The sequence below is a fragment of the Podarcis erhardii genome (assembly GCF_964252035.2).
Source record: "Podarcis erhardii genome assembly, chromosome: 10".
Classification (NCBI taxonomy): Eukaryota; Metazoa; Chordata; class Lepidosauria; order Squamata; family Lacertidae; genus Podarcis; species Podarcis erhardii.
The window spans coordinates 62,948,325-62,965,602 of NC_138500.1; the positions used below are offsets into that span (position 1 = coordinate 62,948,325).

Genomic DNA, 17,278 nt, shown 5'->3' on the forward strand with positions numbered 1-17,278 from the left:
TTTTCCCCAGTGCAGACATTTGTTGAGTGTTGCTTGTTTTATGTCTTCAGATGTCATTGCACAGCTACCCTATTCTTTTCTTACTAACAGCTGCGGTTACTGGAAGAGAAAATGATGATTACTATCCAGTAGTCTTCTATTACCACTTTTTTAAGAAGCAGCTGTTGCCTGTTGAATTGCTTTCTGATACATGTTTTGCAGTCTGCACAGTTTTTTAAAGTAATATATCAAATCTAAGTTTTGCAGTGATAACTTTATAAATACTATTTTGTTTTGTGCTTCAGTTCTTTTTATAAGGCTGTATAAGAAGCTTTAGAAATTATGACAGTCAAACTCAAATAAACCACAAACACAACCAGTTATTGGGTAATAACTTCTGCATGTGAAGGCGTGCAGGACTTGGGCCCTGTGTCCATAAAATGTTTGAGCAAGTTTTTTTTAGGCATGCATTCCTTTAAGTGTCTGTTATAGCTTTGTAGTCCATGGGGGAACAGTGGGAGGAAGGGAGATAGGGTGCTTTGCTCAAGATTACCAAATACTAGTAACCCTTAACAACTTTAACTCCATTGGCATACTTGTCATCTGGGTGCATGGACCTTCCTGTTGTGGTTGTAGCATCCGCAAATGCAAGGGATACCCATAGTATTTCTGTCCTCTTACACCCCACTCACAGATGAGTGCTTCCCAAACCACGAACTCATTTTCCTTGACTATATTGTGGATATGAGAGTTGTACACAGACCAATATTTCCTATAACAGCCTAGTTCACTGAGTGTTCATATACTGAGCTGGAGGACATGGAAATACAGGACCATTGCCCTGTTCATTTGGGGGATTCTGTGTACGTGTACATACAAAGGATTTTTACCTCCCGTGCTTTTTAAGGTGAATACATGAATGCACATGAGCTATCGGTGACATGGGCACTTAAAATTAAAGACAGTCTGGAGTAGGCATATGTGATCTTGTGTAGGTGGCATAGGCCCAGCGCACTTGATGCACACCCTCTTGTGCACTTACTGAAATGAAATAATTAGCTTTTTATCAAACCTCCCAGAGGAATTGAGTGAGCTTAGATAATGGTTGAAAAAATTATATTTAATTTAATATGCTTTTACTAACTGCATGAAATTATTCTAATCCTCGTGGGGCAAAGCTTTCCTTAGTAACGTTGAATGGTTGTATGGCTCCAAATGATCAAGGCTAGCCACAGTTTTTTACTGATTATATCAAGTTGACCACTTATTGTGGTCCATGTTCTAAGAAGCTAATTCGTTGTTGATTGTGCTGTAGTTTAGTCTGGAAAATAGCACTGAGGCTATCCAGATAATACTTTGTTTTGTTGTCTAGTAGTCATAGTCTTGTTTTGTTCCTGTTAGAGTAAAATTGATCCTGTGGCAGTGAAGGTTGGTGCCTTGGGGAGAGAATCTGATGCTGTGAGACAGTCTTCTCCAACCTTTTGTCCTCCAGATAGTTTGGACCATTGGCCATGCTGGCTGGGTCTGATGGGAGTTGTAATCAAAACGTCTGGAAAATCTGCCTTAAGTGAATACTTGTTCAGCAGATAGTTTGACAGAGTTTATTTATTGAATGAAAAATAATTGCTGTAAACAGAACAATAAAATTTGCCTACATTGTTTGTAAACAGGACAGTTTACAGAAATGGCCAAGGTGTGATTTTGCTCCTTTCGTTTTTGAGATCAACTCACTGTATTTCCTTTCTTTCACATTTTGGCATGTGAATTTTCACAACATAACTCTTCTTTTTCTCTCTTGCCCTGGTCCCCATTAGAAGCACATTGCATCCCTCACAGGTGCTGCCTCGTACTTGCATTTGTGTACTGTACTGTATTAAACACCAGCATTTCCCAGCAATTTTCTGACCCTATTACAAGACAGAGCCATTCAAATATCATTTTTCTACTGATGAGCAAGTCAAGCAATACACTAAAGGGGAAGGAACCAATGTCCCACTTCTTCTCAAGCATATCAGTCATAATTATGTTCCTCCAAGTTTTCTCCAAATGATTTTTTTATGGGCTCATTTACACTGCATCACAACATTTGTTGGTTCATAACTACAAATTGTGTCAGTGTCTGCTTTAACCCAGAACCTGAAAGTGTTGCTATATCTCATTATGAAAACTGTCCTTTCTCAGAGGCAAGTAAAAGAGATATGTACACAAAATATACCATCCTCTGTATAATTTCCAGACAGTATGTATTAAAAGCTACACAACCATAAACACAAGCGAAATCCTATAACATCAGGTAAAATGGTTTCTATTCTACCTAAGAAAAATAAGAACGTTATGGAAACAATCTTTGTTGATAGTAATATAGGTCACAAACATGAATTATGTATATATTGTAGTTGAACAAAAATATCTACAAATTCAACATTGGATTTAATTCTGTGGATTTCACGTGCTGGCTTAGATCCAGACCATGAGAAAAATTAGGCTACTTGTGCAACAGAGTTGTTTCTTTACCCCTAAAATCTGTTTGTCACAGTTGGTGTGGGGAGAGACCCCTTTCTCACTGTAGCCCTCCATGTGCAATCCCATGTTCCTTAGCTTTGGAGAGCTCTGTGGGTTTCAGTCAGAAGGAGTCGGTGAGGAACCACTGCATGAAAGACCTTGTGCAAGTCATTTTTCATAATTAGAGGCCCATTTTGCTTGATAGAAGAGCAGAATGCAATCCTCAATACTGTGGAGCTAAGGAGAATAAAAAAGTGTTAAGTATTTGTTGACATCTGTCAGTTAGTTGCTATAACAAATCCTTCATAGAAATCAGCATCTGATGCTCACTTCACATTTCTTTGAGCCATTTTTGCAGAGGTCCATTTAAAAAATATTTCAAGACATCCTGTATTAGAAACAAGGTGATGGATTTTTATTTTCTTTCTTTTGCACTGGTGGTGGTGGGAGGCCCCAGGGAATTACCTGATGGAACATTGTCTTGTATAGCTATCACCTCTCCAATGATAGCCTTAGATGCCTTCATTTACTGGCACCATTCCAATCCTTGCACCAAAATTTCAAGCTCTGGTATAATTCAATATCTGTCAAGGATAACCCATCTAAATAAAACAAATAAGTGCAAAATAAACTTTCCAAATAATGTAAAGTGTTTGATCCAAAAGGCTATGCACAGTATTCTGCAAATGCGTTGGAGCTTTCTAGCTCCTTTCATTGCAGGTGTACTATCTCTCATTTTGTCATTCAAACACACACACACACACACACACACACACACTCACTCACACTTAACTTTTCTCCATTATGCCTCCTTGCTTTTGGAAGTCACAGGACCCTTCAGGATTCTTCATGCTGTGAAATGCTGCAAAAATTGGCAGCCCCAGTACTTACAAGCAGATGGGTTTTTTCTGCCTGTGCATAGGACTCTGGTGTCAGTGAAGTGTACCTGTTTTAGTTTATGCTATGCTATGTTACACCTGTGAATGATGGATAGTTGTTTGAACGCGAATTAAGGAGTGGCTCACTATTTCAAATATATATAGTGAAAGTAGGAAGTGGCATGCCCAATGAATCATTAATCTCTCCAGTAAACAAATCTGCAATCAAAGCTTGCTATTGCTTGAAGGACTGGTTCACATTCTGCACACTTCTGAAAGCACAGGTGCTTTGTTCTCCCTTTGCTTCTGCCAGTCCTTAGCTACAGGAAAGCAAACCTTTAGTAAGAGCTGTTCGACAGTGGAATTTGCTGCCAAGGAGTGTGGTGGAGTCTCCTACTTTGGAGGTCTTTAAGCAGAGGCTTGACAACCATATGTCAGGAGTGCTGATGGTGTTTCCTGCTTGGCAGGGGGTTGGACTCGATGGCGCTTGTGGTCTCTTCCAACTCTATGATTCTATAGTAAAAAAACCAGAAGCTAGCTTTCCATCATGCATGAACCAGAAGTAATGGTTTGTTCCTTCCTCCCACACAAGCCATGAGCAATATGGCTGGGTGATATATTGTCCAAAACAGTTTTAAAGTCCATATAATGATACTGGTTTCATAATTTTTAACTGGGCAATATATCATGAATTATGATGTGTGTTAGGGCTGGGCGATATATTGTCCAAAACCTGTTTGAAGTCCATATTGTTATACCAGTTTCATAATTTTTTACCTTGCAATATTTTACAAATTGTGATGTGTGTGTTTGTGTGATGTGCAAAAATCACAATGTAGGAAAAACCGTGAAGCCACCCAATGCCTCTACATAGCTCCATCCTTATTTCAGACATTGTGATAGATCAGTACATTGCATTGTTTAGCTGGTGATATATCACAGTGTTGAAAGGCCAGCCTTAATGAGCAGTATGCAAATATTTGTTTTTTGCTTACACTGTGTGGTGTGTTTGTGAGTTCGGGCAAATGACAACCACTGGTTTGTAAGTAACTTGAAGCCACCCTCCAATTTCTTCTCCAGCCTGCTGAAGGCAAAAACAAAGCACAGTCTTTCGATCAACCTGCTCCAACACACTGTTTGATCACTTTATACCAGGGGTGGTCAACTCCCAAGAGACTGCGATCTACTCACAGAATTAAAAACTGTCAGTGATCTACCCCCTTTTTTGGGGTTCAGGTCAAAGTTGCTGAGCTTTTTTTTTAGGAAGGGAGAAGGCCTTTTTTTGGGGGGGAGCAGGGCGAAAATGATGAGCTTTTTTAGGGGAGTCAAAATTGTTGAGTTTCTTTGGGGGGAGACGGTGATCTACCCATGATCTACCGGTAGATCATGATCTACCTGTTGGACATGCCTGCTTTATACCATAGTTTATTTTAAACTATGTTTTAAAATGACATGTGAACTGGACCGTAGACAGGCTCACCGATCATGTGTTCAAGTTACTACTGAACGTACTGCATATCACATGCTGTTAGTCTTTTTCCCCCTTTTATTTAATATCAGGCAAAATGTGTTATGCATGCATTTTTAACAGCACAATATTTACATCGACTTCAATGTCTCTTACTCCCAAGTAAGTGTGCATAGGATTTAAGCAATGCTGTCACCAGGGAGGCTCTTCTGTTGCCATCACTAAATAGCTTCAGGTTTCAGGTGAAAACATTCCTCTTCAACCAGGCCTTTGACCTTTAACAGTATAGAGCCTTTTAGAGGGGATGGCATATTTTAACATTTTTCTTTTCATTTCTGGTTTTAACGTTTTATGTGTTTTTAAAAAATGACTTCCTGCCTGAGGCAAAAAAATGCAACAGATAAATGGAATAATAATAATGTGGAAAAACTACTATTTATTTTTAAGAAATGGGCTTGTTTGTTTCTTGTGTGAGTAGAAAAATGCTTCTGAAACCTTGCTGAATTATTCTGAATATACCTGCCCTGCTGCAACTCCCTGTTTCTCCCAAGCCATTAGACATGGGCTCTCAACCCCCAGTAGCAGCTTCGGGGTGGTTGTAGTCAGGAAAGCCCTATTGTGCAAGTAGATTTTCAATGACAGTTCTCTGGATCCAACTCATTTTGAATACCAGTGACCAGCAAACCAGTAAATATATCATGCTACTAGATCATGCTATAATTCTGTTTCTTCAGATATTGTTAAACTACGATCTTCATCACTTCTAGCCATTGTGGCCAGTAGTTAGGGATGATGGGAGTTGTAGTACAACAACATCTGGGTAGCTAAGGTTGGGGAAGACTGACTTAATGACAGCACACACATCTGTTTAACTGCAGGGATGCTTTATAAAATGAATTGTTAAGAGTTTTCTTAAGTTACAAAAATGTGTGGAGTTCTTACTGTGGTCTTATGAAAGTCTTTTGTTTCATAGTTTTTAAATGCCTTCAAGATACTACATTTAATTTTTATCATAGAAACCACCTAGTAGGTAAAAAAATGTTTCTTCTTTTGTCTTTCCTGTTTTCATATTAAAATATACAATTTCATCTTACAATCATGCTTCTAATTTTAGGTAATCAGTACCAAATGAGGAGGAAAGGAAGATGTCATCGAGTATCTTCAGCAAGGCACTCTTCTTCTCCATGCAGTATTAAACACTCCCCTACTAGAGAAACTTTGACCTATGCCCAGGCTCAAAGGATGGTAGAAATAGAAATTGAAGGGCGATTGCACAGGATCAGTATCTTTGAACCCCTGGAAATTATATTAGAAGATGATCTTACAGCCCAAGAATTAAGTGAATGCAACAGCAATAAAGAAAATAGTGAAAGGCCACCAATCTTTCTGAGAACAAAGAGGCATAGAAACAACAAAGTTAAAAAGAAAAATGAAACTTCTCCGAGTGCGCATGGCATCCCGTCTACAGCAAGTACTCTTCCAGAACCCAAAGTGCATATTGTTGAGTACAGTCCACCTTCTGCACCCCGGAGGCCTCCATCGTACTATAAATTTATTGAAAAGTCTTCGGAAGAACTTGATAATGAAGTGGAGTATGATATGGATGAAGAAGATTATGCATGGCTAGAAATAATCAATGAAAAGCGAAAGAGTGATGGATTCTCGGTTGTATCGCAAAACATGTTTGAATTTCTTATGGACCGTTTTGAGAAAGAATCTTATTGTGAGACTCAAAAACAGGGTGAGCATCAGTCTTTAATTGATGAAGATGCAGTTTGTTGTATTTGCATGGATGGAGAGTGTCAGAACAGCAATGTAATTCTTTTTTGTGATATGTGTAACTTAGCAGTGCATCAGGAGTGTTATGGGGTGCCATATATACCTGAGGGCCAGTGGCTCTGCAGACAGTGTCTACAGTCCCGTTCACGGCCTGTAGACTGTGTACTGTGTCCAAACAAAGGAGGTGCCTTTAAAAAGACAGATGATGATCGATGGGGACATGTTGTTTGTGCTCTTTGGATTCCGGAAGTTGGATTTGCCAATACAGTTTTTATTGAGCCAATAGATGGAGTTAAGAACATTCCCCCTGCCCGATGGAAGTTAACATGCTACCTCTGTAAACAGAAAGGTGTTGGTGCCTGTATTCAGTGCCACAAAGCAAACTGCTACACAGCATTCCATGTTACATGTGCTCAAAAAGCTGGTTTGTATATGAAAATGGAACCAGTGAAAGAATTAACTGGTAGTGGCACGACATTCTCAGTAAAAAAGACTGCATATTGTGATGTACATACACCACCAGGTTCCATTCGGAGACCTCTGAACATTTATGGAGAAGCTGAAATGAAAAATGGCCTCTATAGAAAAGAGGGCTCTGCCAAAACAAGGTCCACATCAAAAGTCAGAAAAAAGGCTAAAAAGTCAAAGAAGACACCGGCTGAACCCTGTACAGTTATGCCTGCAGTATCTGCTCCGTGTATCCCTCCTCAGAGGTAAGAAAAACATTAAAAGTCAATGCTTTATTTACCTTAATGGTACGTTAAAGATAAATTTGCTTTATGTTAATTTTCTTTTAGTTGTCAGCTTATTGATAGGGAATGAAACCTGCAATACTTTATGGCACTATTTGACAAACAAGTTAATAGATTTTTTTTAATCTTCTTACTCAGTAACTTAATATTTTTGTAGAAGAGTGAGGATAGCTTTCAGAGTCATCGTTGCTGTGGTTTGAGTTCACTTACCGTATTTTTCGCCCTATAGGACGCACCGCCCCCAAAAGCGCACCTAGTTTTTTTGGGGGGGGGAATAAAGGGGGAAAAATTATTTCCCCCCCAGGTGCGGGGCTGGGGCAGGGGAAGCCCGAGCTTCCCCCGACCCCAGCCCCCTGAACAGGCAACTCTCCGCAAGCCACGGGAGCCCAGCGCTGGGCTCCCGCACCTTGCGGAGAGCTGTGCGAAGTCTGGACATGCTGAGCTCAGCGCGCCCAGGCTTCAGCATGCAGGCAACTCTCCGGCGCGGTCTCCCACGGCTTGTGGAGAGCTGCGTGAAGCCTGCATTCGCCCCATAGGACGCACACACATTTCCCCTTCATTTTTGGAGGGGAAAAAGTGTGTCCTATAGGGTGAAAAATACGGTAAATTGAACAGGAAACCTTTAAATTATTTGCCTAGATCACAGGTGGACGGTCTGTAGCCTTTGACCTCATTTTATTCAGCCTTCAGTGTTTCTTGAAGCTGTCACCTTTCCCCATCCCATCAAGATTTCTTCTCTGCTCATACATTTCCTACTTACTCTTCTTTGTTTTTCAAAGTGTTCTTCCCCTCCTTATGTAGCTTCGGAGCAACTGCAAGTGGCAGTATTTCACTTAATTTAAATTTATGTTTGTTTCTCTAAAGAAAATAAATTCCCCTGCTTGTATGGCTTGAGGAAATGGATGTCTGAGAACAAATGGATAGGCTTTTGCTGCTTGTGTGACCCATCGAAAGAATTACTTTTACTTGCTTTCGAAAACAACAGCTATTAATCTGTTGTTCTAAAAAAAAAACCCCTGTATGCTTATTTGAGAGCAACCCTGTCACAGTCCCATGAGACTTTCTTCTGAGTAGACTTGCGCAGAATGGTCTTGATTCTCACATTCATCTAGTGAATGTTTCTAGTTCTACCCATCATCGTTTCTGTTTCTGTCCTCCACTGAAATGCAGCCCTGAAAAAGGGGTTGCCTACATCCTCAATTAGCAGTTAGAATTTATTTTATTTTATGGGGTTCCCTGTTTCCCCCCCAGCTATGCTGTGTTAGTGGAGTTGGGTTTGTGAATAGGGGGGCTATTCAAGAGTGACTTCCTGTTTGTATGATGGTGTCAACCTCTAAACATTCAGAGGGGTTAAACACAAAACATCATGTATATATTTAAATAATTTCATGGAACTCATTAATTTTAGAAAGTATCCTTATTGGCTACATATTGCTTCTTTATATTTTAAAATTATATCCTGCCTTCATCCCCAGAGGAGCCCAGGGTACTTACTGTGTGTGATGTGATACCCACACTGGAAATGGAAGGTTGGGTGCTGCATACTTCTGCTATTTCATATATTGAATTTGTTTATTTTGAGAAATTGATTCTTAAAGGCAACCCTAACAGGTGTAATATCTTGGGACATATTTGCCTCAACCCAGAAAACTACTGGGCAGACTATTTGGTCTAATCTTGGTATTTTATCTGATATTAGGAAGTGTTAAATATTTCCCTTTCCCCTGTGCTTTTAATAGTGTACTACTGCCTATGAAATAATTACACATACAGACCAATGGCCCAGATCCAAGTCCGATTGTACTCAGGGAGGTTGGGAGGGTTGCCAATCTTGCTTTTGATTTATAGCTCCTAATTCTGAATTTAAATTTACTCTTGATGGTTCCCAACCTTCAGGAGCAGTGGAATAGGCATTTGGAGAGAGAGAGTGAGGGTTACATTAGGATGGGTGGCCAAAAAAACCCCTTGTATATGTGCATGTGCAGTTCTTTGGATGCTATATGCGGTTCTAATGACTTCGTATATCCCTTGAATAAAATTAGTGAAGTTACATGCAGAAGTGTAAGGAGAATTGTTTCTAATAACAGTTTTAGCACTCATCTGTAAATTTGTTTTCCCCAAAAAATATTTTGGCTAATTACTAGAAGGTTATTTCTGTCTCAACATTCCTAATGCAATCCCCTATTATCCCGATTGGCATGCCATGAAGAAGAAAAAACTAGTGGAAATAAGATGCACCTGTTGGTACTTAGATGAAGCAAACACAGCTGGCATAGTAATAGAAATATAGCAGTCTGATACATCAAACTTGTAAATGGCAACTTGCCTGGATCTTATATCAGTTGAGAATTATCTCTAGGCAACCAGGTTAATTGAAAGAGAGTTGATTCTTTTTTTAGTATTACACAGTCAAATGTGACTTAACAGGTATGTGTTTGGACATGTGATACTATAAGTCTTGTAAACTTGCTTCCCAGGCTTCACTACATAACTTCAGTAGCAAAACCGTTAAATAATTTAATCAAAGAAAGAAATTCAATGAATATGTATTGATTTGTCAAAGGTCTTAGGGTATTATGTAGTTTGGGTTCTTTTCTTTTTTGGTCTTTATTGTGAAACATTCCACTAGGAAATAACAGGTGAAAATAACATTCTAGCTATATCAGATTTGTAAGATTTATGGAACTGTTTATAATACCCTGGTTCTAAAAGTGTGACTAGCTCCCAAGTACCTAAAAGAATTTTCAGTTAGTGTTTCTTAGAGAGCAGTCCCTTACCCCCAGTACATGGTAAAACTTTTGAAATCAAGGGGAATTCCAAAACAAGTTTGCGATGTAACATAGGTGTGTCATCCAAAATAAAAGGGGGGGGGCACCTGGCTTTCCTGGAGTTCTTTTTACACCAGCCCATGTAAATGTTGGTATCATTTCAAAACAACATTTCCAATTCAGAAGTATTCCATTTTCTTTCTTAATTAATATATGCAGCACTGAGTTACAAAAATTAATATGTTTGTTTCCCCCCTATGCTTTAGATTAAATAAAATTATGAATCAGGTGGCTATTCAGCGAAAGAAGCAATTTGTTGAAAGAGTACATAGTTACTGGTTACTTAAAAGGTTGTCCAGAAATGGTGTCCCTTTATTGAGAAGACTGCAGTCTAGTTTGCAGTCACAAAGAAACACACAACAGGTATGTATCTTCCGTAATTTCCAGCATAATTAAACTGCTCATGTGATTTGAGTTGATAATATATGCCATAGGTTGCTAGGAACAGTATAATTGTGTATTAAGTGAAAATGAATATGAGATTTTAATTCCTATCTTTGTTCTATCAGAGAAAAATAGTATACCTGGAATCGTAAGTAACTTCACAGGCTAGCTGGACTCAAAATTATTCTTGAAATGCTTGCTAGAAGCTTCTGTTAGCTGTAGAGTTAAGAGCAGAATAACATAGAAACTACTACTTTTCTTTCGTAAGAGGGAAGATGATGAAGAAACACAAGCCTTAAAGGAGAAGTTGAAGTACTGGCAAAGGCTCCGTCATGATCTGGAGAGAGCACGGCTGCTGATAGAACTTATACGAAAACGAGAAAAGTTAAAAAGAGAACAGGTATATGAGTAATTTTATTTATTAGGATTTTGAAGGGAAACGTTGCCGAGTCAGGATTGATTCAAAGGATACACACTCGGGGACCCACAAATCTTGCATGGCCTTGGTAGCTGCCACAATTTATAGTTACCAGAAACCTGCTCTTCACATAATGAGGGAGGGTTGGGATCATACCACATACTATGTGGAGGACATTTCTGAAGCATAGTGAACTGTCAGGAAGAACCCCTTTCTCAAATTCTAATCTCCAGGGGTTTTTTAAGCGTGTGTCATGCTCCATTTCTGAAACACTTTGGACGCCCACAAAGTGAATGTGCATGAATCCTAATAAGAATTAAAACACTTTAATGAATAAGCAGCTTGCATTGTCAGTTGTTTCCTAATGTTTAGTTTAATTCTGTCCCTTCTCCCCGCTTTGTCATTTGAGCCGAATGTTTTTGGGTCCTGCCTTCTGGAGCAACAAAAAACAAATTTGCTGTTACTTATGTGATGGCCATCTTCAGATATTTGACTACGGCTATCGTGTCATTTTTTTAAAAGCCTTTTCTCCAAGCTAAACATACCCAACTCCTTCAACCTTTCCTAATAGGCCTTAGTCTCAAGATCCCTAACTTTCTCTGTAGGTGTTTGTGCATGTTTCAGGGCAACTTGGAACAGCCTTAGAGCACCTTGGAAGTGTGGCGTAACTGGGAAGGCTCCAAGCTTTGAAAGAGCACCATGATTATGTGTCGTGTTTTCATTGGTATACTCTCCTCTTGAATGTTACCTATGGCTCTACGTTAGTTGTATTGCCAAAAGCACACGGGGTTTTGTAATTAAGCTGTAAACATTGCCAAATACAGGCAAATCAATGTTTCCTTGTTACTGCACATTGAACATACATCACATATAACATTTAAGCTGCAGTACTTTGTGAGTAAGCACCATTAAACTTGTTGGAATTTATTTCTGAATACAGTTGCTTAGGATTGATAAATTCAATTTTTCATACTTACAGTCTGCAATCGTATCCATGAATGAAATGGGCTCTGTTTGTCTTCCATTGCATAGATCAAAGTGGAACAGGTTGCCATGGAACTTCAGCTAACTCCATTTACTGTACTACTGCGGTCAGTTCTAGACCAACTACAGGAAAAGGATTCTGCTCGCATATTTGCTCAACCAGTGAATCTTAAAGAGGTGAAACTTTAATATTTCTGATACAGTTGATCAGTTTTGTATTGAAGCGCTAGCTTGGTAGCCATAGGTGTCATGGAATTTCATGCAGGTGAGTGAGTAACCTGGCTGAGGATGGACAGATCACTCCATTCCTCATCTGCACTCAGCATAGAGATTGAGGGAGTTGCCAGAGGAGGAAAGTCCCCCTCTGCCAACAGCATGGAAATATACTGCAGGATGTGAAACCTGGTAAAAAAAGAATTGGCACCACCAGACTTGCACATGAAGGATAAAATGCTTTAATTTGCAAACATTAAATGTTAATACCTTCATTTTCTAGACTTTGTGAAAGCATAAATATAAAAATAATTATTTTGTTAAAATTAAACATTAAAGGAGGAATCCAATATCTGTTCATGCAAGGATTTCTGCTCCTGCTAGTGCAACTGTTTAGTTCAATCCAGCCCTAATATTTGATTCTTCAACCAGATGATAGCATTTAATCATACAAATCTCAGAAGAGTACTTTAGATTATTTTCTAGCATAACTATTAAAATTAATTTGTCTGTGCCCAGGTCACTTTAAAATAAAGGTTGCCTTTAAAAGTAGATTAAGGGAACAGAGGTTTGGAAAGTGCAAAGCTTCAAATTATCAAGGTCACAAACATACACATTTATACATTTCTATGTATCTCATTGATTCAATATTTTTAGGAAGAAACTAAGTAATTTTTGCCTTCTGTTAATGTGGTATAGTGTATAGTATATTTATATTTCTGCTTCAATCAAAGAGGAAAGAATTAAATATATATATTTTTTTAAAAAAAATAATGTACTTGCAGGTTCCGGATTATTTGGATCATATTAAACATCCCATGGATTTTTCTACTATGAGAAAACGGTTGGATGCCCAAGCTTATAAAAATCTCAACGAGTTTGAAGAAGATTTTAACCTTATCATTGAAAACTGTATGAAATACAATGCAAAAGATACAATATTCTATAGAGCTGCTGTGCGGTTAAGAGATCAAGGAGGTATTGTTCTGCGACAAGCTAGACGAGATGCGGAGGCAATTGGGTATAATAACGAAACTGGAATGCACTTACCTGAACGGCCTAAACTTGAATCTCCTCCACCTTTCACCTGGGAAGATGGTAAGGACGCATCAGAATGAGTGTTGATATAATATTTTCAGGTTATTGAGTGGGTCAATTCTTGTTCAGATTTCTTGAAGCCTTTTAAACAAGGTGTGTTTCTCACACAAAGCTCATCTTTGCCTATAGCACTAAGCCGTGAAACGTGGTTTATTAAAATCTACTGTGCATGAGCTGTGTGCAACCCAAGCATTCCTATGTCACTCCTCTTCTTTCACAAGTGGAAAGAAACTATGAAGTGGAAAGTTTAATGTTATATCCAAACCCAGCATGTAATGTTAAGTACAAGCCACAATTTATAGCCAGCTTTAAATGATGGTTGTTGGCTTAGCCATTTAAAAAAAAAACCCAAACATGATCTCAAGTTCAAAACACAAAAGCTAGGACCTTTGTGATTTGGTTAGCCGCTTCATTCCCAGGAACAAAGGAGTGAAGTTAGGCAGCGTATGCAGTGTGGTTTGATAAATGAAGATTCATGGCTTAGCAGTATATGCAGTTGGTACCAAAGTGTGGCGCTTTAGGGATATGGCAAGGGTTTCCTGCACTTGTGGCATCGTGGGACTGCTGTAATGTAGAAAGCCTTATCACAATTTTTTTGTATCTCTGTGATTAAAGATCATTTTGTGATATGAAGCAGGAAGACTGCTCTTAGGAAAGTAAATACTGAAATCCTATTGTTTATTTGCATGTTTTATGGACTCTGCTTCTGGAATGTAGGTGTTGCAATAGGAAAAAAGTGTTGGACAGTAAAAAAAAAACTTATAAGAACATAATAAAGCAAAACAAAAAAATCACTTTTTTAAGAAAGATGGCAAGATATTTTAACATGGGAGGTTAAACTAGGGGTGAATGGACTTTCCTCATTTCATTCTGGATTCCTTCCACAGATTAACTGACAGTGCCTGTTATGTTTGTCTTCCAGTTTATAGTGAATTTCTAGAACATGTACTATTTGCTTTTGCCACAGCTTCCTGTTTCTACCATTTATTTGCATAATTTCCCCATCTACTCACTCTTACCCCGATATGATTTATATTCCTGCCTGTATCATAATTATCTTTCTGGCCTCCTAGGAAAAGAAAGGAATCTTGATTTCAGCTTCTGCACATACAGAAGCAATTTTTAATGTATATGTCGAGAGAGTTAATTAAACCTGTGGTAGGCTTTCTTCCTTCAAAAGCATGCATGTAAACTAGCAGTAGTGCAATAGTAATCCATTTGTTATTATGCCTTGAGATTTGAGAAAAAGCACTTCTCATACATTCATGTGAGATTTCGGGGATGGCAAAGGAGTTTTTATAGCAATTCAAAAACACATACTCCCAGTGAAGAAGTCGTTACAAATCCCTGGAATGTAGAGTGGAAGAATAGCAGAAAGCAAATGTATCAGTGCTGTTTCATGACCTGTGCAAGGTAAATTTGAGTCGCTAAATCTGTGGAGAAATTCACAGGGAGGGAAATTCTGCATACAGGCTTACACATAGAATTCATTTCAGATTGGATGGCCAAATACATTAGTAGCTTTGATACAATAACTCATAAAGGCATTTTTGTGCCCTTCAGGACATAAAATTCATGTTCAGTTCATGTTGCAGAGGGAAGTGAATGAGATCATCAATAGAGCTTGTGGAGCTGCCAGGACAGTCTTAGCATTGAATATTTGAAATTGAATCATACCATTGGCTCATTTTGCTCAGTGTTGTGATTAGATGTAGCTCTCGGGTTTCAGGCATTGGTTTTGCCCAGCCCTGCTATTGAGGGTCCTTTCAAGTGGAGATGCCAGTGATTAAACCTGGGTCCTTTGGCATGCAAAGTTAGTACAGTCGCTCCTTGGTTGTTGAACGCCTTGGTACTCGTACGTTTTGGCACCCGAACGTCGCAAACCAGGAAGTGAGTGTTCCGGTTTGCGAACGTTCTTTGGAACCCGAACATCCGACTGCTGCTTCTGCGGCTTCCAATTGAGTGCAGGAAGCTCCTGCAGCCCAATCGGAAGCCGCCCCTTGGTTTTCGAAGTTGAACGGACTTCCAGAATCTGTTCAAGAACCAAGGTTCGACTGTACTTTGGAACATCTGCTTTGCATGAGGAACGTCCACTGCACAAGAGACCGCTGTCTGAAATCCTAGAGATTTCCTAGGTATGTTTTAATGATTTTAGTGAAAACTGCTGTTGGGACAATACCAGCTGCAGTGGGAGAACAGAATCCTACAATTTATCAAGTGTTTCTTGCTGCACCCGTGTCACACTGTTTTAGCTGTGCTCTTAATGCTATAGGGTGAAAAACATTGTTCAAATGCCTATGTTTTTAACTTCAGTGGATAGGTTACTGAATCCTGCTAACCGAGTGCACATGTCTTTGGAAGAACAGCTGAAAGAGTTACTAGAAAAACTTGATCTCACCTGTGCAATGAAATCCAGTGGTTCTAGGAGTAAGCGAGCAAAGCTTTTAAAGAAAGAAATTAACTTGATTCGCATCAAGATAAGCCAGCAACAGCATCAGCCCTCTCAGATTGAATCAGGTATTGGAAGTTTTGAAGAAGAAAATGCAGTATTAGAACAAGAAGGCGAAGAAGGTAAGATCTGTTAATTTAAGCAAGTATTAATAAAAAGTTGATAGAAATTGCCACAATCCTTGAGTGGAAGGGGATAAGAAATTACTTAGTGTTATCAAAAGCCCTGCACTTCTGTATACTTTTGTAGGTTCTAAATACAAATTTAGGAATCTAAACTTAATTTGTTTAGTATATAATCAGAGGTGGGTATTTTTAAAAAAGGTTTTATTATCTTATGTTCCCTGCCCAGATTCCAAGAGTACCTTAATCCTACAATGAATGAATTACAAATAATTGCTTCTGAGTAAACATGTATAATATCAGAGTGAGGCTGGCAGGATTGCACAGGGATTAAGAGATTTCAGAAAATCCATATTTGTGCATCCTTGTTCAGTTTCTTGCAGCAGTAAAATAAGTTGTTTTCCAGATAAGCTAGAAATCGCTATAATCCAGTTTAAAAGGGAGCATGTAGGAATGGAAAAAATAAGAGTAGATTGAAGAGGTGAGAATAATCTAATGTGCCTAAAGAAGCTTACTGTTGCACCTATCTGTTTCCAAGTGATTATCCAGTTTTTACATTACATAGAAAGTTGCATTTGTTGCGGTGGGCCTTCATATTTTCATTAGCGGCTAGTTTCTTTCCCTGCTGTCGCATTGGAAATTGTTCCCAATATACCTGATAAGGCAGTTGTTTATAGCTCAGGTGCACATGTTTGCTATGTCTACTGCCTTCACAGTCATGGCCATGCAAGTTTTATAGGTGAACTGCAAAAAAGAAGAAGGGAAAAAACGGAAAAATTAAAAGGTTGAGATGTGAATAAAGAATATGTGAATCCTTTTTTTAAGTCAAAAATATGGAAAAGGTTAAAATCCAAAGCAAGTTTAAATGGGGAGCTGCTTAGTATTTTCATTGTGTGTAGCAGCAAATTGCACGAGAGGAGAAACCTGTGGGAAGTGTTAAGTATCCTCAAAGTCACAAAAGCATCCACTCAGTACTGTTGGTGTAAGATACTGACAAAATATTTCGGTAGAAATAGCTGTTTTTTTTCTATGTCCTCTTTCATTCTGCATGGAGTTTGTAGATAATGTGTATGGATTGTTAAGTGAGAGAAGCTCTTGTGCTTGAAAACAAAGGTGGTAGACTTTATTGACCCAAAGAGCAGGCATTCTCCCAGGTAAATAATTCCTGTAAAGAATGTTAGAACAATACTAAACTAAATAGTAGGGGGAAAGATGACTTGGTAGAAGGAATGATTTTTTTTAAAAAAAGAAAATCCTCCAAATAGTCAGTGGGTGAAATTCAATGTCGTTTAAACAGTCCACTGATCAGTCAGGTACACTACAGAATGTCATCCTTAGGGTTGGGTTTATTGTAAGCATGACTTAAGTCTGGAGCCAACCTATGATATTTCCTTTCGGGTTTTTGCCTTTAAGATAGCAGTGCA

The 17,278-nt window shown here is 38.7% G+C and overlaps 1 protein-coding gene across 5 annotated transcripts in view; it reads left to right on the top strand.

Moving 5' to 3' along the window:
- Positions 1-17,278, top strand: part of BRD1 (bromodomain containing 1) — a 41,810-nt gene that overhangs the window by 2,432 nt on the left and 22,100 nt on the right. For all 5 annotated transcript variants that reach the window (XR_014160506.1, XM_081877830.1, XM_081877829.1 and 2 more), the window contains exons 2-7: positions 5,942-7,319; positions 10,393-10,549; positions 10,839-10,970; positions 12,021-12,149; positions 12,971-13,283; positions 15,597-15,854. Coding sequence is in view for 4 of the 5 variants with exons in the window: in XM_081877830.1 (XP_081733956.1) it covers positions 5,956-7,319; positions 10,393-10,549; positions 10,839-10,970; positions 12,021-12,149; positions 12,971-13,283; positions 15,597-15,854 (2,353 nt within the window). In the remaining variant the exon portion in view is untranslated. The remainder of the gene's footprint in view (positions 1-5,941; positions 7,320-10,392; positions 10,550-10,838; positions 10,971-12,020; positions 12,150-12,970; positions 13,284-15,596; positions 15,855-17,278) is intronic.